This window comes from Schistocerca nitens, chromosome 2 (genome assembly GCF_023898315.1).
Source record: "Schistocerca nitens isolate TAMUIC-IGC-003100 chromosome 2, iqSchNite1.1, whole genome shotgun sequence".
Classification (NCBI taxonomy): domain Eukaryota; kingdom Metazoa; phylum Arthropoda; class Insecta; order Orthoptera; family Acrididae; genus Schistocerca; species Schistocerca nitens.
This window is the reverse complement of record NC_064615.1, coordinates 700,000,340-700,027,086: the sequence shown is the minus strand read 5'-3', so window position 1 is coordinate 700,027,086 and position 26,747 is coordinate 700,000,340. Positions and strand designations below refer to the sequence as shown.

At 39.7% G+C, this 26,747-nt stretch overlaps 1 protein-coding gene across 6 annotated transcripts in view; it reads right to left on the bottom strand.

Moving 5' to 3' along the window:
- LOC126236859 (gametocyte-specific factor 1 homolog) overlaps window positions 1–22,589 on the bottom strand; it is a 33,291-nt gene extending 10,702 nt beyond the window's left edge. Inside the window, exons 1-2 of one of the 6 annotated variants that reach the window (XM_049946479.1) lie at window positions 22,516–22,589; window positions 10,635–11,020 (exon numbers count right to left, since the gene is read on the bottom strand). In XM_049946479.1, coding sequence (XP_049802436.1) covers window positions 10,635–11,012 — 378 coding nt within the window. In that variant the 5' untranslated portion in view covers window positions 11,013–11,020; window positions 22,516–22,589. The other 5 variants (XM_049946481.1, XM_049946480.1, XM_049946476.1 and 2 more) reach the window with 5 other exon arrangements.
- Between the last annotated feature and the right edge of the window lie 4,158 nt (window positions 22,590–26,747).

Here is a 26,747-nt window from a genome sequence, read left to right as displayed (position 1 = left end):
TCGTCTTCAGCGATGAGAGTCGCTTCTGCCTTGGTGCCAATGATGGTCGTATGCGTGTTTGGTGCCGTGCAGGTGAGCGCCACAATCAGGACTGCATACGACCGAGGCACACAGGGCCAACACCCGGCATCATGGTGTGGGGAGCGATCTCCTACACTGGCCGTACACCACTGGTGATCGTCGAGGGGACACTGAATAGTGCACGGTACATCCAAACCGTCATCGAACCCATCGTTCTACCATTCCTAGACCGGCAAGGGAACTTGCTGTTCCAACAGGACAATGCACGTCCACATGTATCCCGTGCCACCCAACGTGCTCTAGAAGGTGTAAGTCAACTACCCTGGGCAGCAAGATCTCCGGATCTGTCCCCCATTGAGCATGTTTGGGACTGGATGAAGCGTCGTCTCACGCGGTCTGCACGTCCAGCACGAACGCTGGTCCAACTGAGGCGCCAGGTGGAAATGGCATGGCAAGCCATTCCACAGGACTACATCCAGCATCTCTACGATCGTCTCCATGGGAGAATAGCAGCCTGCATTGCTGCGAAAGGTGGATATACACTGTACTAGTGCCGACATTGTGCATGCTCTGTTGCCTGTGTCTATGTGCCTGTGGTTCTGTCAGTGTGATCATGTGATGTATCTGACCCCAGGAATGTGTCTATAAAGTTTCCCCTTCCTGGGACAATGAATTCACGGTGTTCTTATTTCAATTTCCAGGAGTAGAGGGAAACATTCCACGTGGGAAAAATATATCTAAAAACAAAGATGATGTGACTTACCGAACGAAAGTGCTGGCAGGTCGATAGACAAACAAACACAAACACACACACAAAATTCAAGCTTTCGCAACAAACTGTTGCCTCATCTGGAAAGAGGGAAGGAGAGGGAAAGACGAAAGGATGTGGGTTTTAAGGGAGAGGGTAAGGAGTCATTCCAATCCCGGGAGCGGAAAGACTTACCTTAGGGGGAAAAAAGGACGGGTATACACTCGCGCACGCACACACACACACATATCCATCCACACATATACAGACACAAGCAGACATCTCACCATGTCTGCTTGTGTCTGTATGTGTGTGTGTGTGTGTGTGTGTGTGTGTGTGTGTGTGTGTGTGTGCGCGTGTGTGTGTGTGTGTGCGCGTGTGTGCGCGTGTGTGCGCGTGTGTGCGCGTGTGTGCGCGTGTGTGCGCGTGTGTGCGCGTGTGTGCGCGTGTGTGCGCGTGTGTGCGCGTGTGTGCGTGTGCGCGCGCGTGCGTGTGTGTGTGTGCGCGCGCGTGTGTGTGTGTGCGCGTGTGTGTGCGCGCGAGCGAGTGTATACCCGTCCTTTTTTCCCCCTAAGGTAAGTCTTTCCGCTCCCGGGATTGGAATGACTCCTTACCCTCTCCCTTAAAACTCACATCCTTTCGTCCCTCTTTTCCCTCTTTCCTGATGAGGCAACAGTTTGTTGCGAAAGCTTGAATTTTGTGTGTGTGTGTGTGTGTGTGTGTGTGTGTCTATCGACCTGCCAGCGATATATATATATATAGAGAGAGAGAGAGAGAGAGAGAGAGAGAGAGAGAGAGAGAGAGAAAATTTCACCTGGCTGGCACTGTCAACATAAAAGGGGTTGGCTACAAATGACAGATGAATCGCAATCTGACAGGTTTGAACTGCACATTACATCATCTGTACTGTTCAATGTGCATGACTGCACAAGTTCGGCAGTCAATAGTTGTGTCACTGTTAGGTAAGCCAATTAGCCACAGCAAGGTTGTACCACATCATAAGGGAAAATTTAGTTTTTAATTGTCCTGAGGCCAAAATCCATATAAAAAGCAAAATTAGATCAGTTTTTAACTCTCCTGAGACCAAACAACACATGAGTAAGAATTGACATTGGTTTCTAATTGTCATGAGAATAGTGCAAGACATATGCAATATGCTATCCAGCATTTTCAGCCACTAGTTGAAATCGAGAAACAGCGCATTCCACAACAGATCCAAGTGTCTAGAGGTCACATTCAGAATGAGTTTCACAATGCATACCTCCAATTCAGCTACATTTGTAATTGAAGCACTGAACACAAGCCAGAAGTTACACAGATCAAGATCAGGTGATCTCAATGGCAAGGTGTTGGGAAATGACTGCTGATAATTCTAACATTTCCAAAATACCTTTGCAGCAGCCACTTCACTTCACTGGCTGTGCAATGTGTGGAAGAGAGCCCTCTCACATGACAATGAGCCTACCCACACATCCGTGTTGTTGAAAAGTTGGCATGGTAACTGTGCACAAAACTCTTAACATTTACCAGTGACACTAGAGATAGAAAGACCCACATGACTCAACTCCTCAAAAAAATACAGCCTTACAATAAACGATGCCATCAGTCTGCATCGCACAATCAACTCCGCAGAATGAAGTGGTAACGAACTGGTGTGTATCCCGATTTTCTGTTACCCATAGTCTGCAGTTCTGTGTATTGACATGTTCTTGGAAATAGAAATGGACTTAGGCTGTCCACAGAATGTTCCGAGACCATTCATTGCTAACTTCCATAAGAGCAATAAATTCCACAGCAAATATTTCTTTAGCTTCCATGTCAGCAGGAATCAACTCCTGAACATGAGTTATTTTGTATGGATAGCAATGCACAATGTTTCGTAAGATTTTATGCGCTGAGCTCACAGGTATGTCCAACATTTGGGCAATTCCCCATGTCCTGCATGTTTGCACGCCACAAGTTAAGCCCTCCTGCAATCCTGTGACCATATCTTTGACAGATGTTTGATTTACTGCTTTCCTTCCTCTGCCACATTGCACTTCAAAAGAACCTGTCTTCGAATTCTGTAATATTTTCTTCAGACCCTTACCAGACATCAGGCCATGCCTTTTTCCATACCATCGAGTGACTGGAACTTATGCAGGGCTACTGAAATACTAGCACACAATCACACTTCTTGTGAAAGAGCTTTACCAGTAGTCCAAGATCCCTCTGACAGACAGTCATGCTGGACACCTGACGCGAAATGAGTAACTGCTATGTGCTGCGCATCTACTGATATGAATACTGTGATGCTTACAGAGCCAGCTATTGGTCAAATTTTCATTAATTTTTGTTTAATGTCTCTTCCCATGTCAATAATATGCTGTTCAAATATGACATCATTCTGAGCAGTGGTTCTCTTTCTACAGCATTTTGAAACTGGAACTTTAATGATGGACACCATGTATATTGAAGGACATAGCAATTAGGTGAGTGGTGACATATGAAATCATATCCAACTGCTGAGTCCAAATGCACCAGGTTGTCAGTGGTAGATCAAAATAACTGGGAGCTGCATTTTCGTCAAGAAACAAGTCAACGACTCAAAGGAAGATTAGAGTTTAATGTCCCATTAACTGTGAGGTCATTAGAGATGGAGTACAAGCTCGGATTACAAAAGGTTGGGGATAGAAATTTGCCATGCCCTCATCAAACAGAAAATTAAATCTGGATGGCCAGATAAAGATCTGAACAGTCGTTCTCCCACCACAACTAAAAGCAACAGACACGTCACTAGTTAACAGCACTAGCCAGTTTCAGAATGATGCTGTAGGATGGTGATGACAGTCCAGTACTCATCATAAAGCAGCCTTCTTGGTTGCTGTTGGAAAGTAATTGTTCTTTACAATGGTATCACTATAAATAAGAGTCATGGATAACTACTTTGCGAAGTAGGATTTTATATAACCGAAGTCCTTGCAACCCAAGTTAATAAAAGCTCATCTTTGTGGAAACCATCATCTATGTGGGTGAGAAAGACATTTCAAATTATCTGAAGATAATATGTTTTTACCCAACCATTGATAGCAGGAAGACAGTAAATTTGGCATATTCTAGGTAGAGATCGTACATAAATATACTTAACAATGAAAGACTGAAACTGAGTTTAAAATATAATTACGTAAAAAGCCAGATTTTCGAGAGCCAAAATAGCAGTCTGCAACTTCCAATAATCATTTAAGATAACAACCAGTCTCCATTACAAAAAGTGAAAAACTGAAAAGCAAACAGCATATGCAACTGACAACGTCTACACAAAGAGGAAGACTAGGACACAAAGCAGAGGGCTTGTAGTCCAAGCTACATTATATACCTCTACCCATTTTTGTTACTACTTCTGAAGGTTAGCAGAGGAAAAAAATTCTACAGTTATTTTACAGTGGTCATAAATATAGTGCAGTAAATGAAATTCTGCTCACTACAAGAAGTAGCAATGCTCCATACTTAATTCTCACTCAAGAGGAGTATCAACATGCTGGCACTGTATGTGGCATGTGCCGAAATATAGGCCTGTTGCAAATGTCCATTTGTAGAGAAAAAAATGATTTAAAATTGCTAAATGCTTTTGCTGAATTTTAAGAACAGTAAAACATTACTAAAATTATACTGAAAAAAGTTCTCAGAAATGAACATCATGAAGGCAAGTCATGCAACTGAAATTCCCAGCTACACACATTCAAAATGCTGAAGTGAATGGCAGAGGGTATACATGAATCCATAACAGTGCAGATTCTTCCCATTCCAAATGCATGCGGAGCATGAAAGAAATGACTGTTTAAATGCTTATGGGCACAATGTAATAAGTTTGATGTTCTCGCATTTTCTACAGGAGAAATATGCAGGAAACGGGGAGGGGGGCTGTAGTATACTCTTTAATCCTTCCCTAAATACTGATTCTTGAAACTTTATAAGTAGGCATTTGCAGAATAGTTTCCACCTATCTTCAGGCATATGTCGATCTATGTTCTTCAACACTGCAATGACATTTTCACTTCTTTGTGAAAATCCAATACCTTCTGCTAATCCCACCTGGTCCGGGTATCACAAACTTAAGCAGAATTCTAGGATGGGTTATTTAGGGCTAGTCGAGCAACAGGAATCATTCCTAACATCTGGAGGGCAGTGAAAGTTGTATTCATTCCAAAGCCAGGGAAAACTGAACATACCACAGCCAAGGATATGAGACCAATCTGTCTGTTCTCCTTTCTTCTTGAAACATTAGATAAACTGGTCAATGTGCACGTTAGGAAGAGGTGGTTAACTACAGTCCCTCCACACACAAACCACATGCATACCAACCAGGAAAAATCATGTGAAACTGCACTCCACCAACTTGTTTGGAAGGTGGAGGAAGCACTACCCTTTCAGGAAATAGCCCTCTGCATCTTCTTGGACATCGAAGGGACTTTTAGTAACATGGCCTTCAAATCCATGGTTAAAACAGCAAAGGTGCATGGCTTGGAGACCACCATTTGCAGGTAGATTAGAGCCACGCTTAATGGTAGAGAAGTGGAGGCCACCATGATGCAAGAAAAAATTGTAATCAACACCACCAGAGGCTGTCTACAAAGAGGGATCCTGTCCCCTCTATTGCGGAACCTTGTGGTGAACGAACTCTTTGTAGGATTAAATTCTAAACAGTACTTTCAGCAGGGATATGCAGACAATCTTGTCATAGTACTACTTGGCAAATTTTTAAGTACAGTCAGAGAGCTATGGCACAAGGAGCATTGAACATTGTTCAAAATTGGTGCAGAAAACACGACCTAATGGTCAGCCCTAGGAAGACTGTCGTACCATGTATGAGGAAGCAGATCCAACACAACATTTGCTGAAATCTGAACCTTCTCGATGAAACTACCAGTGAAGAGGTAGTGAAATATTTAGGGGTAACCCTGGATGAGAAGCTATTGTGGACCCCTCACTTAAGGGGCACCTGTTCCGAGGTGAAAGGTACTCTAATGAGTACCAGGAGAGCTTGTGGTAAAAACTGGGGTTTAAGCCCCAAGAGTTTATACTGGATATACACCATGGTATTAAGACCTATGATCACTTATGGGGCTATAATATGTTGGAAAAAGGTAGAACAGCAAGTAGCTGCTAAAGTGCAGAGATTGGCCTGCTTAGCCATTACGGGCAGAATTAGCAGCACACCCACTGCTGGGATGGGAACCATGCTGGACATGCCCCCATTACACCTGTGGGTAAAGATGGAGGCAGCAGCTGGAGCACACAGGTTAAAGACTGGCAAAAACTGGAACTCACTGGGGTATCCAGCATCTCACACTAAAATACACTGAGTGACGTAGACATAGGTATGATTGGGGGACATGGCGGCCGACTATATAATAACTCCCAGCTGCTTCAACAAGCCTTTCAGTGTAGTAATAGGAATTAGAGAGCTCTGGGACGACTAATTTCGAAACCATACTGTGGACATAGTCTGGTTCACTGATGGTTCGAAAACAGACCAAGGTGTTGGGGCCAGGGTATACAGAGTGCAGCCAAGGCTGGAAAGTGCAATTTCTCTGCAGAAGATGGCCACTGTGTTTCAAGCAGAAATATCTGCTATCAGGGTGTGCATGGAGGAGAATTTGCGAAGGTGGTACAAAGGTCATAGCACTTTCATTTAGTCGGACAGCCAAGCAGACCTAAAAGCACTGGCAGCCTCTGCAACAAGATCAAAGATCGTGGCAGAATGCCATTAAGTCCTTGTGGAGCTAGGGGAAAGCAATAGGAAAAAACTATTGTGGGGTCACTCAGGGATTAGTGGTAATGAGCAAGCCAATAGGTTGGCCAGGATGGGGCGAAGACACCATTTATTGGACAGGAACCTGACCTGACGATCGCCAACGCAATGATCAAAATAAAACTACAAGACTGGACAAGGAGACAGCATGTAGAATACTGGGCTAAGGTCCAAATGCAGAAACATGGCAAGGTATTGACGCCGACGCCATGTTCTAAGAGAAGTCTCTCAATCCAGGGCTTCGAAATGAAACTCATGGTTGGACTGTTGACAGGCCACTGGAATTTCAAAAAACACCTACATACAATGGGGATAATAGAAGAAGACCCCAAATGTAGGATGTGTGGTGTGGGAGAGGAAACCTCATCACATTTGATGTTCAAATGCGAGGCATTGGAGATTAAAAGACACAGAGTATTTGGATCAACCAGACCTGAAGAAATTGTGTCTAGCAAAGCACTAGTGAAGAATCTCCTTGCACTGTTCAAGAGCATTGGTTGGCTTTACTAGAGACACAGGGAATGATACCCCACACTAAACTCTGTTTCAGTGTGGGCAGCAGCGGACTTTATCAATGTTGTTTTTGCTTCCCTGATAAAAACCAAATCAAATCAAGAACTCTAATGGCAACTGGGAGCAAGTTGGATGCAATGGCTACAAATTAAAAAAAAACATTTTACTCTTTATCCATTCAGAGAACTGGTTGGAGCACTGATTTAAATCACCATCAGCACTTGACATGACATACACAACCCGGTCAATGAGCTAAGCCAGTACAATGACAGCCATAAGTGTATTCACTGGAAAGATGCTAAGCGAATCCTTAGATACTTCAAAGGAACCACACACAAGGAACTTACCTATGCCAAGGAAAAAGAAGGAATCTTCAGTTTCGCAGATGCTGACTGGGAAAGTCCATTGCTGATGGGAAGTCTTCCTTCGGCTACAGTTCCACCTTATCCAGAGCAGCAATATCATAGTGTTCATGCAAGCAAAGACTTGTTACTATTTCATCAACCAAAGTTGAGTGCATGAGCCTCATGGAAACGGCACAGGAGGCAATTCCACTGTCAACATTCATGATGGAGCTGGTTATAGGAAAAGTGTCACATCACCTTTTTAATTACAGTCAGCTGGAAAGTTAACACAAACCCAGTTTTTCACTCAACAAGTCACATTTACGTAAAACATCACATCATGTCAAGCTCTACAAGAGTGTCCACTGAAACTGGAGTAGTAGCCAACAGAAGACATGATGGCAGATTGACTGAAGAAGGTACTTTTTGCACTAAAGCTGAAGGACTTTGACTTCAAGCCTAGGGCAACGAACGTAACACTCAATTTCTAATTTGTAACTATCTGTACGTGTCACTATGCGTATGTTTTAAAGTTAACTGTTAGAAGTTGTGTGTATTCTCCAAGCAGTGAGCTGCAAATAAAGTTGTCCTGTAATTATGTGTCATGCCTGCATTGTCAAATCACATCTCAACTAACACCTTTCCTCCTTCCTTCCCTTACTCTAGAAAATACCCTAGTAATCTACAGAGAACCCTCACTTAAGGCCATCCCATAAGCTCAATTCACATAACGAACAAAACAAATTGCAAAAAAAAAGTAGACACACTTATGAGCAATGTTTCGCATAATGAGTGACAACGATTTACTGCGATGTCACCAGACGTTCACACGCAGCAGGGGAACGTTCAGCAATATGAACAACTCTCATTGCCGGCAGCGGCATATGAATGCTGTTTCTAGTACAAACTGCAGTCTGGGTTTAGCACTCCTCCTGCTGCCATCTTAGTGCAGCTTGTGATCACATATTTCTCTAAACCTGTGTTCACAGTGTTTTTTGTGCGCAAATTTTAATAACGTTCATAGATATGTTCCCAAACATAAAGCCAGATGATCATAAGAGAAAGAAAATGACCTTAGAAATGAAACAAAATCATTGAAAAACGTGAACAAAGTGTGAGCGTTGCTGATTTAGCGTGTACATACATCAACTACTTGCATTATCCTCAAGAACAAGGACAAGGACAAAATTAAGGAGACAGATGCTAAACAACTGTTTCACATTCTGGATGATGTCTAAGGGCTGCTCCTTATATGGATAAATGAAAAGCAATTGCAAGGCGAGAATGATTTTCGCTGACCTTGTTAAGAAGACACCAAAATCATCAGTGGTCGAAGAAGTGTTATGGAAAGTCGTGGGTGGTTCGAGAAGTTTAACATAACAATCGGCATCCACAGCACTGCGAGGCACGGCGAAGCAGCTAGTTCCGATACAAAGGCAGCTGAGAATTTCATCAGCAACTTCAAGGTGCTCATAGATTCTGAGGGTTATCTGCTGCAATAGGTTTGTAATTTTGACAACACAGGTCTACTCTGGAAAAAGGTACCAAAGCGTACCTTTAAAGCAGCAGAGGAGAATGCAGTGCCCAGTCACAAGCCGATGAAAGTTCATCTCTCACTGCTATTCTGAGCCAACGCAGGCGGCGAGTTGAAAATTAAACTGCTGCTTTTTTACCATTCAGAAACTCCACAAGCCTTCAAGAATTATTAAGTCCAGAAGAGCAGGTTAAATGTAAAGTGGAGGTAAAACAACAAGGCTTGCGTGATACATGATCTTTTTTGTGTAGGATCAATTAAGTGTTTGGTCCTCTGGTGAATAAAAACATTTGCCTGAGATGAATCTGCCACTCCATGTCTTGCTTGTTATGGACAACACTGCCCAAATTTCAATTCATCAAGATATAATTTCTGTCTCCCAACACCACTGTTATCCCAGCCTACAGACTAGCAGATTATTTCTAGAAGATGCTCTACACTAAATCATTCTTCGAGCATTGTTCAGAATAGACTGAAGCTACCAATCTCACCCTCAGAGTTTTGAAATATCCCTTCAACATCGTTGTCTGCGTCAAGATGATCAAGAAAGCATGGGAAGGGGTTACAAGGAACTCTCACTTACACTTGGCAGAAGCTTTGTCCAGAGTGCATTGTCGAATGTGACTCAAAGCATTTGAGTCAGTACCTGTGGAGCCTGTAGTCAATGAAATTGTGTCTTTGGCCAAAAGCATGGGACTAGAATGATATCAATGACGTTGCGGAAGATCACAACCAAGACCTAACCACCAAAGAGCTTATGGAGTTGCAGTGTGTTACACAGCAGGAAGTTGTTGAGAGGAGGTCTTCAGAGGAGGAGGAGGAGGAGGAGGAGGAGGTGGTAACAGCAAGGCAACAGTCTTCTGATGCAATAAGAGAATGCTGAAAGCATGGGAATCAGTCGCATAATACATTGAAAATCAACCCCCACCCGAATAAAGCAGTCATTATGCATGCTACAAATTTATTTGATGATAATGCTGTGTTGCATTTTCATCAAGTTTTGAAGTTTCAGTTTCCTAATAAAAAAGAATTAGTTCTGTATCATGAATAATAAAGTACATAATAACTGTATGTGTAATTTTCTTTGAACAAACAGCATGAATAACTTAAAACTTTTAGTACTTTTTCTGCATGGAATGCATTATCGTATTTTACATTAATTTATATGGGATAAATTGTATCGCTTAATGAGTGTTTCACACTACGAGTAAGATTCTGAAACGAATTACGTTCTGTGCGCATGGAACAACCAAGACCTCAAAATAACTACAACATCAAGGAATGACACATGGGACAAATATATATTTCAGTAAAGAAAACTTAAGCACAAATCTTTAGTTGGGCCAAGAACAAGTACATTTATACTGTTTGCACTTAATATTAAGTTAGGCCTGATGAATCACACAAAGTCTTGAGAAACAGAGAAGATTTTAATCATTTGAAAGAAGTCTTTCCCCCAAGATCAATGATGCCATTTTGAAAGAAGATGTGTTCACTGCACCACAATACAGAAAATTACACTTGAGACGTCTGACACTAAACTCATAGAAAAAAATTTTAAGTTTGTTAACAACTGTTAGTGACATACTGGGTATTTGAGTGCTAACACGCTTTGACTGATCACTGAAACATGTACAGCCAGGAATTTTAACTTAAGATTTATATAATGAATAGCTTACAAACCTGCTTTGCTACAAAAATTGGAGCTGGTCCTGCCTTCAGACTGGGATCATATCCTGCACCAACTTGTGTGTCCCAGTTCTCTTCACAGTCAATTTCTGGCACATCAAATGGAGCTGCTTTTATTTCACCCGAGTCTGCCTCATCCGTAAGACGATAAAATTGCTGCTCAATTATTTTCTTGCTGGGACAAGTTATCAGATGAAACTGGTAATCAGGCACAGGAACAACATGAGTAGCATTAAATGGGCAGATCAGCATTTCTGCCATGGGATGATTTCTGCGGCATTTTACTATATGTATCTGCATTCTAGACCTTCGTATCTGATGAGCCTTCTCATAAGGGCATGTCTCAAGAGGGTCATCTTGGTCTGTGTACATTATGACGCCTATGGAGGAATTACACATGGAGAAAAGTTAATGCCAATTAAAGAGTTGTACCACAAATTTCAAGTACTATTATAATAAATCATGTCTTACTATGCAGTTACTATCTAACATACTCCTGCATGCTCATCATCAAAGGAAATGTAACCTGTATTTTATTTCAGATTGGTTTAGCTTTTCTAAACAACATTTTACAAATGAAAGATTGGATAAACAAAGAAATTTAAAAGGGCCATAAGAAAAATAGGAGCAGTATGTTTAAATTTACTTCAGCTTTGGACAGGTTTTTTTTTCAGTATTTAAGGTCTTCCCTTTTACCATATTTTATAGCTCATTACAAAAATCAAGAAAAATTTTAGCAAATTCAGCCATGTTGCTACATGCAGGACAGAAACACTGTTAATGTTTCCAAAGTAATGGGGATATTATGCAAGTCCTGTAATCTGAAAAAAATCAAATATTTACATTGCATTAAGCCATATCAAGTAATCTACAGGTCTCACTATCATAACTGAATTTGTTCAAATTTGGTGTGCGGATCTGTTAAATGACCAAAGAAAGATTTACAAACTTTCAGTTCTCAAAATTTAATACCAATCCTGCAGGAAAAAATCCAGAGAACTTAATATTAAAGCTGTCCCTTCACTATATACAGCTTTTTGTGACAATTATGCACTTTAAAGTAGATAGTACAGCACAGTTAAATTGACACATACACTATCACAAAATGAGAAACAGGAACAAATTAACTACATAGGAAGCAGCTCAAATTAATCAAGAAAGATTCTTTCGCTGTTATGAATACTGTAAACAATAAATGACCACTAACAATAAAATGTATTGAAAGGGCATCTGTATTCAGAAATAATTAAGAGATTAATGTAGTCTTTTCATCTATGTAGCCCAAGAGTGCCTAGAAGTTACATCTACATCCATGTGATTACTCTGCTATTCACAAAAAAGTGCCTGGCAGAGGGTTCAATGAGCCACCTTCATGCTGTCTCTCTACCGTTCCACTCTCGAACGGCACGCGGGAAAAACGAGCACTTAAATTTTTCTGTGCGAGCCCTGAGTTCTCTTATTTTATTGTGATGATCATTTATCCCTATGTAGGTGGGTGCTAACAGAATGTTTTCGCAATCTGAGGAGAAAACTGGTGATTGAAATTTCATGAGAAGATCCCGTTGCAACGAAAAACTTCTTTCTTTTAATGATTGCCACTCCAATTCACTTATGTCTGTGACACTATCTCCCCTATTTCACAATAAACAAAATAATCTGCCCTTCTTTGTACTTTTTCAATGTCATTCGTCAGTCCCACCTGATGCGGATCCCACATCGCACAGCAATACTCCAGAATAGGGCGGACAAGCGTGGTGTAAGCAGTCTCTTTGTTAGACCTGTTGCATCTTCTAAGTGTTCTGCCAATGAATCGTAGTCTTTGGTTTGCTCTATCCACAATATTATCTATGTGATCGTTCCAATTTAGGTTATTTGTAATTGTAATCCTTAAATATTTAGATGAATTTACAGCCTTCAGATTTGTGTGACTTATCGCGTAATCGAAATTTAGCTGATTTCTTTTAGTATTCATGTGAATAACTTCACACTTTTCCTGACTGGCAGGTTCATGATATGAAACTCACAACAACAATGTCATTAAAAAAGTTTCCACTCAAAGTGAAGCAACAATTCTCATACACAAAAAGCCTGGAAAAATTGTGAGTGAAAAACAAAAAAAAAAAAAAACAGAATGGATCTTAAAGTTTGGTCAAGTGATGGAAAAAACAACTTCACAGAAATGGACAGTGTGCAATTACTAAGATTAAAAAATAAAGTCAGTGCTATGAAAACTGAAGGTGTAAAGAAACTCCTTTAGTATTTTGACAACACTCAGATGACTCAAGTATGTTTTATACATAGAAACTCTTCAAGGTCGCAGTAACAATGGCACTGACAAAGCTAAAGCTGCAACAACAACATATGATGATGATTAACCAATTTATTACAAGGATTGTAATATATTAACTTTTCAGTTATTCACAAATAACAGGCCATTGGTTATTCTAAGGAATTGTGATACGTGTAGTTGTTCAGTTTTGCAAAAACTTTGTGATTTCATTGCATATTTCCTTGTAATACTTCCACAAAATTATTATTCGGATGTAACTTTTATTTAATACCCCAGTGAGGAAAAAAATCTAATGTGTTTCTACATTTCTGTTTCATGTGTTTCAAAAGTTATTCAATAAAAGGTGTTTCTTGAAATTTTATTTCTTTTAGATTTTCAGTTTTGCAAGAAATGACTTCTGGAGACTAGAAATCTACTATGTAGGAATCAGCATGGGTTTCAAAAAAGACAATCGTGTGAAACCCAGCTCGCGCTATTCGTCCATGACACTGAGGGCCATAGACACAGGTTCCCAGGTAGATGCCGTGTTTCTTGACTTCCACAAGGTGTTCGATACAGTTCCCACAGTCGTCTAATGAACAAAGTAAGAGCATATGGACTATCAGACCAATTGCGTGATTGGATTGAAGAGTTCCTAGATAACAGAACGCGGCATGTCTTTCTCAATGGAGAGAAGTCTTCCAAAGTAAAGAGTGATTTTAGGTGTGCCACAGGGGAGTGTCGTAGGACAGTTGCTATTCGCATTATATATAAATGATCTTGTGGATAACATTGGAAATTCACTGAGGCTTTTTGTGGATCATGCTGTGGTATATCGAGAAGTTGTGACAATGGAAAATTGTACTGAAATGCAGGAGGATCTGCAACGAATTGACGCATGGTGCAGAGAATGGCAATTGAATCTCAATGTAGACAAGTGTAATGTACTGCGAATACATAGAAAGAAAGATCCTCTATCATTTAGCTACAATACAGCAGGTCAGCAACTGGAAGCAGTTAATTCCATAAATTATCTGGGAGTAGGCATTAGGAGTGATTTAAAATGGAATGATCATATAAAGTTGATCATCAGTAAAGCAGTCGCAAATGCAATCCGAAAACAAAGGAAGTAGGTTACAGTACACTTGTTTGCCCACTGCTTGAACACTGCTCACCAGTGTGGCATCCGTACCAGATTGTGTTGATAGGAGAGAGAGAGAAGATCCAACGGAGAGCAATGCGCTTCGTTACAGGATCATTTAGTAATAACGAAAACGTTATGGAGATGGTAGATAAACTCCAGTGAAAGACTTTGCAGGAGAGACGCTCAGTAGCTCGGTACGGCCTTTTGTTGAAGTTTCGAGAACTTACCTTCGCCAAGGAGTCAAGCAGTGTATTGCTCACTCCTACCAGGGTGTATACGTGGAGAAGGAAAAAAAATTCCCGTGTTTCTCCCGGATTTCCCGGTTAAAAATACACTTCCTCCCGGGTGAAAACATACTTTTTCCCTGTTAACTGACAGGATATTTTCTCTCGGAACTGTATAACTTATCAGTCCTTTAAATGATTATGGTTTTATACACGGGCGTAGAATTTCCCGACGCTTTAGAAAACTAAACACAGGGAAAAAAACACGTTTTGGAAAGATCTTTGATGTGCAGCAACATGTACACTGCATATTTTCGTATTACGAAAGTATAAATTCGAATTCCACCAAACACCACATGTTACTTTCTGAAGCATTTAAATCGAGATTGCGATGTACTTTTGTAAGCCAGTCATAGCTCATGTCACGTGATCGCGCCAGCCGGTGACAGCGGGTACTCAGAGCTTAGGACACGTGATGTAGTCAGCCAATAGCAACATCACTGTTAAGTAGCGCGAACACACAAATAGAAAAAGTTAATGGTTTAAATTAATATACAGTGTTGCTACACGAAACTCAAAGCTTTCACATATAATATTGGTCTATAAGATTAATACGCTGCAAGAGAAGCTAAGCTTTCACATATAATGTTGGTGTTTTATGCGCGTGTTACACTTTAAGATATATCACACAAATGTGCCAGTAAAATTTTTAATAACGACATAAATGTCTGATCATCTGGGCTCGAAATTCATTTAAATGGCTCATTATGAAAGAGTCGTTTTTTAAATTAGAGTCAAACGCTCTGTGATTTAAGAAATTCATCGTACATTCTCGCACGGGATACAGCAATATCTTAAATATCCTTTGTTGAGTATCGGTTGTTACCAGCCAAAATTACAAAAATTTAACTGATAACAAAAACAATGGAAAATTCCCGGAATTCTAAAAAATTCCCGGGTTTTTCCCAGTTTTCTCCCGGATGAAAAATTTCCCGGGTTTTTCCCGGATCTCCCGGTTGTCCCGAATCGTACACACCCTGTCCTACGCATATCTCACGAAGAGACCATGAGGATAAAATCAGAGAGATTAGAGCCCACACAGAGGCATACCGACAATCTTTCTTTCCACGAACAATATGAGACTGGACTAGAAGGGAGAACCGATAGAGGTACTCAAAGTACCCTCCGCCACACACCGTCAGGTGGCTTGCGGAGTATGGATGTAGATGTAGAAATGGTCCTCAACCACATTTCTATCTTATTGTGCTTATGGTAAGGAAATCTTTGTTTGGTGTTGAGTATTCATCTAAGCAGGATTAAGTTTCGACCAAATTAAGATGTGTTTATTGTGTTATACATATAATTGAAATTGTATATGTTCTTATTACATCTATAGAATGCACTTTGTCAACAAATGAATAATGGAGTTAATTAAAAAAGTACAACAGTAAAAGGAAAAGTTATCTGCACTTTCCTCTACTATATTTAAGTTGGGCAAAAAGTAGTGATTCACAAAGCTATGACACCGACTACAGACTCATGAAATTAAATGTCCAACAGACATTCGAAATGTTTTCAAATGTATATTAAAGTAGTTTCTCCTTAATGGCTCCTTTAACATGGATGAGTTAGACTGGTAAGCTTTTATACACACGAAGACCCACAAATAATTTGTCTATCCAATATTTTGCTTAATTGACACATGGTAACATTTATCATGAAAATGATAAGCAGAAAAATACTGTCGGGGCACACAAAAGGCTAATAGGCTCCTTTTTAAAAGGCTGACTGAGAAGTGAGGTACCAGCTACCTCGTTCTACTTTCCTCAGCACCTCTAAAATTTTTCCCAAAAAAAATATGGTATACGAACATATTCACTATTTAACATGCAACTCACATCTCATTCCCACAAGCACCCTAAACTGTAACTCACTCACACCCACTATTGCTAGTCCATTGCTCACATCCATCCACTACCACTTGCCCGTTCTCATTCATTCATCCAACTCGCTGTCATTATATCTGAGTGTTTACCTTCCACTGTCTTCTGTCTCACAGCCAGTCTCTTTGGTTCTGTCCTCCTCCTCCTCCTCCTCCTCCTCCTCCTCCTCCCCCCCCCCTCCAACCACCTTCACCTCCTTTCACTATTACAGACTCGCAAGAGACTCACTCTTGCTCTCTCTCACTCTCACTATTTCTTTCATTCCTTCTTAATGCCGCTGCTTCTTTACACTGTCACTGTCACTATCTCTCTCTCTCTCTCTCTCTTTCACACTGCCATTGTCATAGACACACTCTCATCATCATCAGATCTTACCCACATTCTCCTCCTCAATTTCTCTCCCACTGATACTATCTCCTTCACTTGCTTCCTAGCACTGTTCTGTCATTGTCTACTACACTGAAGCGGCAAAGAAATTGGCATAGGCACGTGTATCCAAATACAGAGATATTTAGACAGGCAGATTATGGTGCTGTGGTCAGCAATGCCTATGTAAGGCAAGTGACTGTCACAGTTGTTAGATTGGTTACTGCTGCTGCAGTGGCAGATTATCAAGGTTTAATTGAATTTTAATGTAGTGATATAGTCGGCACACGAACGATGGTACACAGCATCTCCGAGGTAGCGATGAAGTGAAGATTTTCCAATACGACCATTCAAGAGTGAACCGTGAATATCAGGAAACTGGTCAAAGATAAAATCTCCAACATCACTGTGGCTGGAAAAAGATACTGCACGAATGGGACCAACAACGCAAATTTCTGCAGATTTCAATGCTGGACCATCAACAAGCGTCATTCAAAGAAACCTCATCAATATGGATTTTCGGAGTCTAAGGCCCACTCGTGCACCCTTGATGACAGCACAAGACAAAGCTTTACACAATGCCTGGGCCCATCGACACCAACATTGGACTGTTGATGACTGGGAACATGTTACCTGGTCAGACGAGTCTGGTTTCAAATTCAATGAAGCAAACATGGATATGGAGACAATTTCGTGAATACGTGGACCTTGCATGTCAGCAAGGAAATGTTCAAACTGGTGGAGGCATTGTAATGGCGTGGGGCGTGTGTAGTTGGAGTGATATGGGACCCCTGGCACCTCTACATATGACTGACAGGTGACAAGTACATAAGCATCCTGTCTCATCATCTGCATTCGTTCATATCCATTGTACATTCCGAGACTTTGGCAAATCCAGCAGGACAATGCGACACCTCTCACACCCAGAATTGCTTCAGAGTGGCTCCAGGAACACTTATGAGTTAGAACACTTCCGCTGGCCACCAAACTCCCCAGACATGAATGTTATTGATTATATCTGGGATGCCTTGCAATGTGCTGTTCAGAAGAGATCTCAACCTTCTCTTACTCTTACAAATATATGGACAGCCATTCAGGATTCATGGTGTCCATTTCCTCCAGCAATACTTCAGACATTGGTCGAATCCACTTCTGTGCACTCACAGGGCTCCTACACGACATCATCAGGCAGGTGTTTCTCTGGCTCTTCAGCGTATGTTCCATTGCCACTACACCCCCCTCTCTCTCTCTCTCTCTCTCTCTCACACTACCATTGTCGTCTCAGCTCTTCCTATATTATAACCACTGTGCACTTTATTACTTTTCTGTCTGTTTCACACGGCCACTGTCTGCTCTTCTCTTCTCTTCGCACATAACATGCAGTTATATTCATATGCCAAAAGTTTTAAAGGTGCTGAGGAAGGTACACTTTGGCAGCAGATGCTACAATTTTCAAAGTCTTTTAAAACAAGAGCATATTTGATTCTTTTGTCTTCCGATTGAAGCATTTTTCCACAGGTTTCCTTTTTTTGTTGTTACATCCGGGCATGTCACTCATATGAAATTAACTTTATGAGTCAGTAGAATTCTGATAGTTTACTTACTGTGAAACTGAAATAACGCGACATATAATTTTATACCTCAGACAGGATTTTATGTGCACAAAAATTTTGCACATGCCTCAGTACAATAACATAGGATTCCCAGAACCCTTCTGATAACGGAGACACTTTACAGCATATTTTCCCATGCCAAGTCTCTTTATCCATATTGCAATATAAAAGTAAGTAATGTATATGAAAGAAAGGGAAATGTTATGAAAAATTTACTTGACAATGACAAGATAATCACTTAAACAAAATTTTACATGTTTTCCGTTTAAACCAACTGCGGGAAAGAAACTGGTGTGCTGTGAAAACATGCAGTTTCTCTTTCATCCTCACAGTCAGTTTTAAGCATGATAGCAGGGAATTTAAACCATTACACAAACTTGTTTCTCCCGTATATATAATTTTTAAGGGGGGGGGGGGGATGGGAAGAGGTGTAACAAACTATATAATGTTTCACTTTCTTCCTCACAGTCCACTTTAAAACAAAATAGCAAAGTTGTGTTGACAGATGATTACTCAGCATGGCCAGACGTGGCTTTCAACTGGCATCCCCAATGCCATTCCAGTGTGCTAATACCTGCACTACCTCGCTGAGTTCACAGGGTAGGCCACAATTTTATTGCACCTGGAAGGGAGGACCTTTCGGGCAGCTTAACACGAGTTTTCATCATCATACTTCACAAAAACACACCGAAACACTTGATAGTATACACACAACTCTTTCGAAATCATTCACAGTGCCACCGCACTTGTTGAGTTTAAAGTCACCATGTGTTTTTGATAACAGCCACTGAAGGCCAAGTGGAATACCATCTCTGTTGGGAAGTAAGCGACAAACTCTCAATCAAGGATTAGTTGGCAACAACAACAACAAACCAGACTCAAGGTCAGAGGATGGGAAAAGGAGATGGACAGGAAGGAAGGCGAGGGAGGGGGGAGTGTGAAGGTGGGGGAGGAAATAGACAGTGTGTGTGTGTGGGGGGGGGGGCGGGGCGGAGAAGGAGAGAGAAGTGGTTGTTCCGCCCCCCCCCCTTTTCAATGGTTGGTTGATTTGCGGGGGAGGGGACCAAACAGTGATGTAATCGGTCCTATCGGATTAAGGAAGATATGCGGAAGGAAGTCTACCGTGCCATTTCAAATGAACCATCCTGGAATCTTTCTGAAGGGATTTACGGAAATCATGGAAAACCTAAATCAGGATGGCTAAACACTGGTTTGAACCGTCGTCCTACTGAATCGCGAGTCCAGTGTGCTAACCGTTGCACCACCTCGCTTGGTAGTTTTCCATGCTACAGATGTAATTGGTTAATTACCATAATTTTCCATGCAGCAAACTTTAAACTGCAACATTCACAGGCAATTTGATGCATTTTTCTTAGTGTGAGTTACATTCATCCCACTACCCCGAGTTTTTATAGTTTATGCACATACATAATAAGCAACAATATATTCATAATTTGTTATGTAAATTAACCTTCTCGGTTTACCTAAGCAATTTTGATTATTTATTGTGAAAAGTAGTTATATATAGGGTACTAAGACTTTGGATTACATTACATATGAACTTGTTATTGAAACTTTTACTTTGTATTCACATTTGTTGCCTTCATGTTGCATACAAATGTAACCATAACAAAGGTTTTGGTAAGACATCACACTAACGCTCTGCTGCTTCTACACAGTTCAACACTGACCGTGACCACCACTGCTGAATGACAGTCTTTCAATTTTCTATTAATAATTATACATATTTCCGAATATGGGTTGTGCTTGTTACAAAACTTTTCCTTTTACATTCCTCTGGGTTCCAAACGACCACATTCAGAAACAACATATGACACAAATGCGTTAACTTTTGTAATGAACTACACTCCATCTTTTACAGCCATTCATCCTCAATCTGTCGACAGTGAAACACCACTACGGACAAATCACTGACTTTTGTTGTATTTTGTAAACTAACGCTACCAACACTGACACAGCAGACACCTGTTTACAACACTGCACCAGTTTAGAAATTGGTCAGTTATATCAAAACGACCAAAGGTTTGGAACTCATACCACCCACCCACCCACCCACCCACACACACACACACACACACACACACACACACACACACACACACACACACACACACACACACACAACACATATACAGACGTGTGTGTGTGTGTGTGTGTGTGTGTGTGTGTGTGTGTGTGTGTGTGTGTGTGTGTGTGTGTGTGTGCACGCGCGTGTATACCTGTCCTTTTTTCCCCCCTAAGGTAAGTCTATCCGCTCCCGGGATTGGAATGACTCCTTACCCTCTCCCTTAAAACCCACATCCTTTCGTCTTGCCCTTTCCTCCACTCTTTCCTGATGAAACAACCGTTGGTTGCGAAAGCTAGAATTTTGTGTGTATGTTTGTGTTTGTTTGTGTGTCTATCGACCTGCCAGCGCTTTCGTTTGGTAAGTCACATCATCTTTGTTTTTAGATATATTTTTCCCACGTGGATGGTTTTATGATATAAAATTCTGAATATATTAGGAGCCTACATAAAAGAACTACTTGAATGTAAACTACGTATTTAGAAATGCTATACTATAAATATGATAAATCAAGTAACAAAAGTTACTTGAAAAAACTTGAAAAACTTCATAAGAACGATTTTAGCCACCTGCGTTTCTGTTGAGTGTTTTACTCGATCTTTCTCCAATGAGGTATAAAAATACTGTTTGGGGAATTTCTATTTTATTCCATTTCATTAACAATTTTGCTTCAAATCTCACTTCTACACTTCCTTCTCAATTCATTAGTATATAAAAAAAGAATTTATTATGACAGCTTGTCACCAAAGTCTAGATCCTTCCAGTGAGCATCCCTAGCTCAACCTTACCTAGCAGGCCTTTACAAACCGCTAATATTTTCAAGGATTAGATAAGAATATATAAATAATCTGAAATAAATCTCTTAAAATTTATTGTCCTTTTCAAGAATGCAAGCAACCTGCCACTTTTGGTTAAATTAGTTTTAACCAACCAAACTTCAGTAACACTCAAATCATCCGAGGAAGTATACTTGATTTACCATTCAATGATTATAGCTTAACCATTAGAATTTGTTAACTGCATGTGTATTGTCAATCATTTAAAAAAAAACAGAAATAGGCCTATTGGTCATAACTAAAGCCAAAAATAATTAAATTTCGTTTATCTGGTATTGACTTATAATACTGTTACTCTCACACACACTGAGAACCTAGATAAAATCTTATTTGCTAATTTTTTACCAATGATTTTGCACAATTCGACCAAATGTGACCAACACTAATTCGATCATTTGGGTACAAATATAACACTTGTGAATGCTAGTGTGTGTGATAATTCACCAGCGACACAGTTTTATCTTAGTTACTGATGGAGATTTATCTACAGCATGACTCGACATCTAGATTAGGCTGAATCGGCTGTGGGATCGTGGCCTCTATACTAGGTTAAGGATTTCACGTTCAGAGCTTGAGTGTACAATGTTATGAGCTGCCTTTGTCAATATTGTAAGGAGTAATTTGGATGACTTGTACCAAAATCACACGGAACTGAAGCATACTAGGTCCGATTTAACTGAAGAACCATGTCACACAAAATCTGGTCTACCATTACGATTATACTCCCAATATCACCCACAACCAGTTTAGAACGAAATTTCACGGCCAGAATACGAACCAGGTGCGTCCGCCTTTCAGCCACCATAAATTAGCTTCAGAAGACGATACATATGGTCACACAAATAATATGTACTTCCTGCTCAATACAAAGAGATGTACCTTTAAATGATTTAATACTCCGACCCGTAAATTATCAAGAAAATCAAATTAATAAATGTTCAGACTTTACGTCAAAAACCTCTTATGACGCGCACACTAATTTATACCTCAAAAACCTCTTATGACGCGCACACTAATTTATACCAAACACTCGCTCTGCCTTCACGTCATTATCCAGCAACCCAATAATCTTCTGACCTTCACGATAAGACAAATTTACTTACAAGCACGGAGCACCTCTCTCTCACTATTTAGTATTTACGCAAAACCCTGCTCGACCTTGGTTCAAAGATAACAGCAGAGAAACACGACTCGCCATTCGACACAGGGGAAGAATTGTATCACATTATTACATAGACCTGCTATACAATTAGTGCGGAGTACCATAAAAAATTCTACCATATGGATCAACACTTACTTCGATAAACGCAGTTATTTTCAATTAATAAAAAGTTCTTAGTGGAAAGGAAACCGTACAGAAACCACAGCCGCACACGAAGCAGAAAAATCCTCACCGACAATGAAAAATTCCCAGATTTATCAATCAGACCTTTCCTCCAGAGAAATCCCCCGTCTTTTTTAGGAGTAGGTGGCCCTCGGAACGGAAGAAGACTGAATTAGAAATTAAGGTCGGGTATGCCAAGAAGAAATTTTTTATATTGGTGGGGAGAACAATGTCGTCGTTTGCTAATATCAGACGTTAACAAATCTTCAACGCCCTAATCGTAATCCATTATAGTTATGGATTTTGCGCTTTTGTTTCTTTTTAGGATTTATTTCATTACTTTGCTAGTTACTTTGTTACTTTCACGTTCCATGGATTATTTTGCACGATAAAACGTCATGATGTGGAACGAGTCATTTTACACCCATACTGCAAATTAATTTGTACATCTATTTGTACTCTAAACATCACCATATAATAATTTTTTTACACGCGGATTGAGTTAGCAATTCCTATCCACCATCTTTTACACATTACAAACATAGCAATTCTTCTACGGAATAGAAGAAGTTGTCAAAAAGAAACTTTTTTAATTTATTTTTAAATTTTACCTTGCTGTCTGTTAAGACATTCTACATCAGTGGGTAAGTGGTCAAAATTTTTTGTTGTAGCGTTGTGCACCCCTTTCTGTGCTAAAGATAACTTTGATGTTGAGTAATGGATGTCAGTTTTTTCTTCTGGTATTGTAATTATGCACCACATTGTTCCTCTTGAACTTTTTCATGTACAACTAACTTCATGAGCGAATAAACATACGACACACTGGAATGTTCAACAATGACTTAGATATTTTTTGCAAGAGAGCCCAGATATTTGAAAGTGAAAAACTATTTATGTTTTATAGTAATGAACAGAGCTGACCCACACAAAGTGTGTAAATAAGAACATAATAATACATCAAGCATTTTTCATTATACGAATTTTTCCAAAGTGGAAAAGTTACCTCTATTGAAGGAGGAAAATACAATTGCTTCAGACGTTATTTAGTACATAGGGAAAAATGATAAGTAAGGTAAACAGGCTCTATTAATTCCCTTATAAATATATTTTGATGTTCGTGTACTGGTATTTATGTTATTTTCGCTCGCAAATCAATGTCGATTTTCTGAAATATTTCACTTTACAACAGTTTACCATTCAGAACTTATCAAGAATGTCTTTTAAGAAGCTTCCTTTGGCTGTTGATAAACTTCATCAACACTAGTTTCTTGATTCTGATACTACATTCTGACTTTTTGTACCATAGCCGTTTTTGACCATTCGGTACTGGTCTAAGCGAACCTACATCATGTTGGGGTTCCGTGTAGTGCGAATACTTCACCGTTTGATGGTGATGTTGCCTGACGTTCCATTCAGTTTCATGAACATTTAGTATAAATTGACCCAGAGATGTTTCCACGTACCAAAGGAGTGACGCCACAGCAAGCGAAATGGCAGCTGATATGGCAGTGAGGCCGTTTGCAGCTGTTTCCTGCCAAACTTGTTCTAGCACTGTTTTTAATATGGCATCAGCCAGGATTAATCATACAGATATTTGTGTTGTCATTTTGTTTCTGGTATTAGAACTAAGGTAGCTCAAATAAAGCTAGAAACGACACTTCAGTATCTGACATCTGGCGAATATACCTTTCCAATATTTATGTCTATACCACATTCTCAAAAGTACAGTTTCAGAGTTTTTGGGTGGTATATTGGTTTCTATTTATGACGCACTAAAGACTAATTTAAAAGCTAATATTTTCACTTTTGAACCCCACATAAGTTAAATAGGCTATTATGAATCATTAAATTTATTCTATATCAAATTTTGGAGCTTTGCTTCGTGCAAGTGCATTAAAAGACAATGTAATATAGTCGATTTCCTTTCTTAAAACTACACTCAATCTGAAATAACAATGCAGGCGGAAATCTTACCACTTGCTTTTTAAAATGCACTGGACAAGTCTTCAAATAACACTGAAGTTTCCAGTACTAGAACCTGAATATATAGAAACTATTGCATTAATTTCTACCATTTTCAAAATAAAATGAGCTGTTGTGAAACCAAACATCACCTTCCATTAATTAAATAATACTTGTTTACTCACATATCAATTTTATGCACGTCTCATATATCATCTATTACCAATTATCAGCTCACAATCATACTGAAAAAACCTCTGTACACTGGAGTGGCACATCCTTTTTTATCTCTAACTTTTTATTTTATTTTTGATCCAACATCAACCCTGCCACTGTAGAAAAACAACGTATTCAAAACAACGTGTTTTGGAGAGCTCCTCATTGCTGTCTGTAATTGAAACTACAGTTTTTCGAAACACACATACATAAAAATTAAAAACATAAAATATCACATGTTAGGTTTAAAGATGGTGGCCACTTCTGATGCTGACTGATGGTGAGAGAACAAAAGTGGTGTGATAAAATTAAAGGGTTTTTAAATTTGTGGAATGGCTAAAAGTGATGTCACTCTAGTGGTGCTAGAGGAATTATTAAGGTGTTTCCACATACAACTTGGTGACGCCACTCGAGTGGCAGGTAAATGGCGTCATCTTTTATTGCCTGTGGAAATCTCGCCATATTTCGTGAAATATAGGTAAGAAGTTTCCCTGAGATTATAAACAAATGAACAGATTATTAGCTGATGGGTACCAGTAGCGACAACCAACAGCTAAACTTAATAATATCAGTCGTCACTATATACAGTTTTATCGGCACTTATGCAGTTTAGCAGGTACGGAAAAAAATTTTCATTTTTTTCCAAAATTTGATCGATTATAGTCAAATGTGATATGCCCCAGTCAATTATTTACATCAAAAAAATTGTTTTAAATTTTTTTTAAAGTTTTTTTTATTTTTCAATATTTTGTCGATTACGGTATACGTTCATTTTAACGGAACGGTAGGTACGTATTTTTACTAATTAGCCACAATCAAACGCCAGTGCAAAATTAACAAACTTTTAACTAAATTTAGCAAAATAAAAATAAAACGTAATCACTGTGCTGCTTCGGGATACACTAAACGAACGTGCTCAACCAAGTTATGAAATGCATCCTTTTGAAAACGCTGACGCCACAAAAATTCTGCCAAATAGTTATCTAGCATAGTACGATGGGTACCGAACCTGCGTTTGTTTTTTTCCTTGGCTTTCTGCCAAACAGATTCTACGTGATTGGTTGTAGTGTGAGTAAGGGAGTCAACGAAATTAATCGAATGGTTTACAGTCAAATGCTGATATCCCAGATTACCCACAGTGTTGTATGCTGCCCACAAATCCGAGACAACAGTAGTACCAGGGAGCACGAACTGTTGCAAAATAGGCAACAAAGTGCCAGCATCCCGTCTGTCTACAGTCACCATGAAACTTTCCTTTGTTTCCACATCGAAACCACCAAAAACCCATTGTTCTCTAACGCGATGACCACGTTCGTACTTTCGACGAACAAAACAACTTTCGTCGATCTCCACAATATGACCTCTGCCTCCCAGAAGGATCGGATTGAGCAAAAAATATTCGTGACAAATGTCCCTACAAAATTGTTTCCAATCAACAATCGTATGGGCACTTCCGATTTCCAACTCCCTCTGTAAAAGGTCCTGCTTATCTATATCATAAGCCCACAGATACATCAGTTGCAAGATCTTGGAAACTTCAATATGGCTTCCTGAAAAGAATGAAAATTTTCGAATTGATGCTTGTTTCCTACAAACTCGACCTGCTGAACAACGCCAGATGACACCATCCATAGAATTATTGTTTTCTAATCGCATTTCGTTGTATCCCACGCACTTGCCATCACAAATCATCATCACACTTTTCAACAATCCGTGTTGTTGAGCCCACTTAATCGCCTCCCTATTAGTGGCCGATATTTCGAATAAATTTTTGAGGCGAAATTCCGTAAGATTTGGACATCTATTTGCCATATTCAAATGAACCTTTCAGTATATTGTCGACTAGCAAATCGTGTTCAAAGCAACGAATTCGACACGACAGACTACCAGTTCATTTGTTTCAGTTTAAACCTTTTCTTAGTTTAAACCTTTGCTTAGCGTACCCCCTAGCTGTAAACTAATCCGTTTTGTTTTTATTTCTACTTATTTTCGTTTACAATTATGAGCATCATATTCTCATCATCAACTCATTAAATGAAAATGGATGTTATATGGTGAATGATCACCAGTTCAATATTTTCGAATCATAGGCGGCCGCTGCCGCGGCCGCATTCCAAAAAAAAA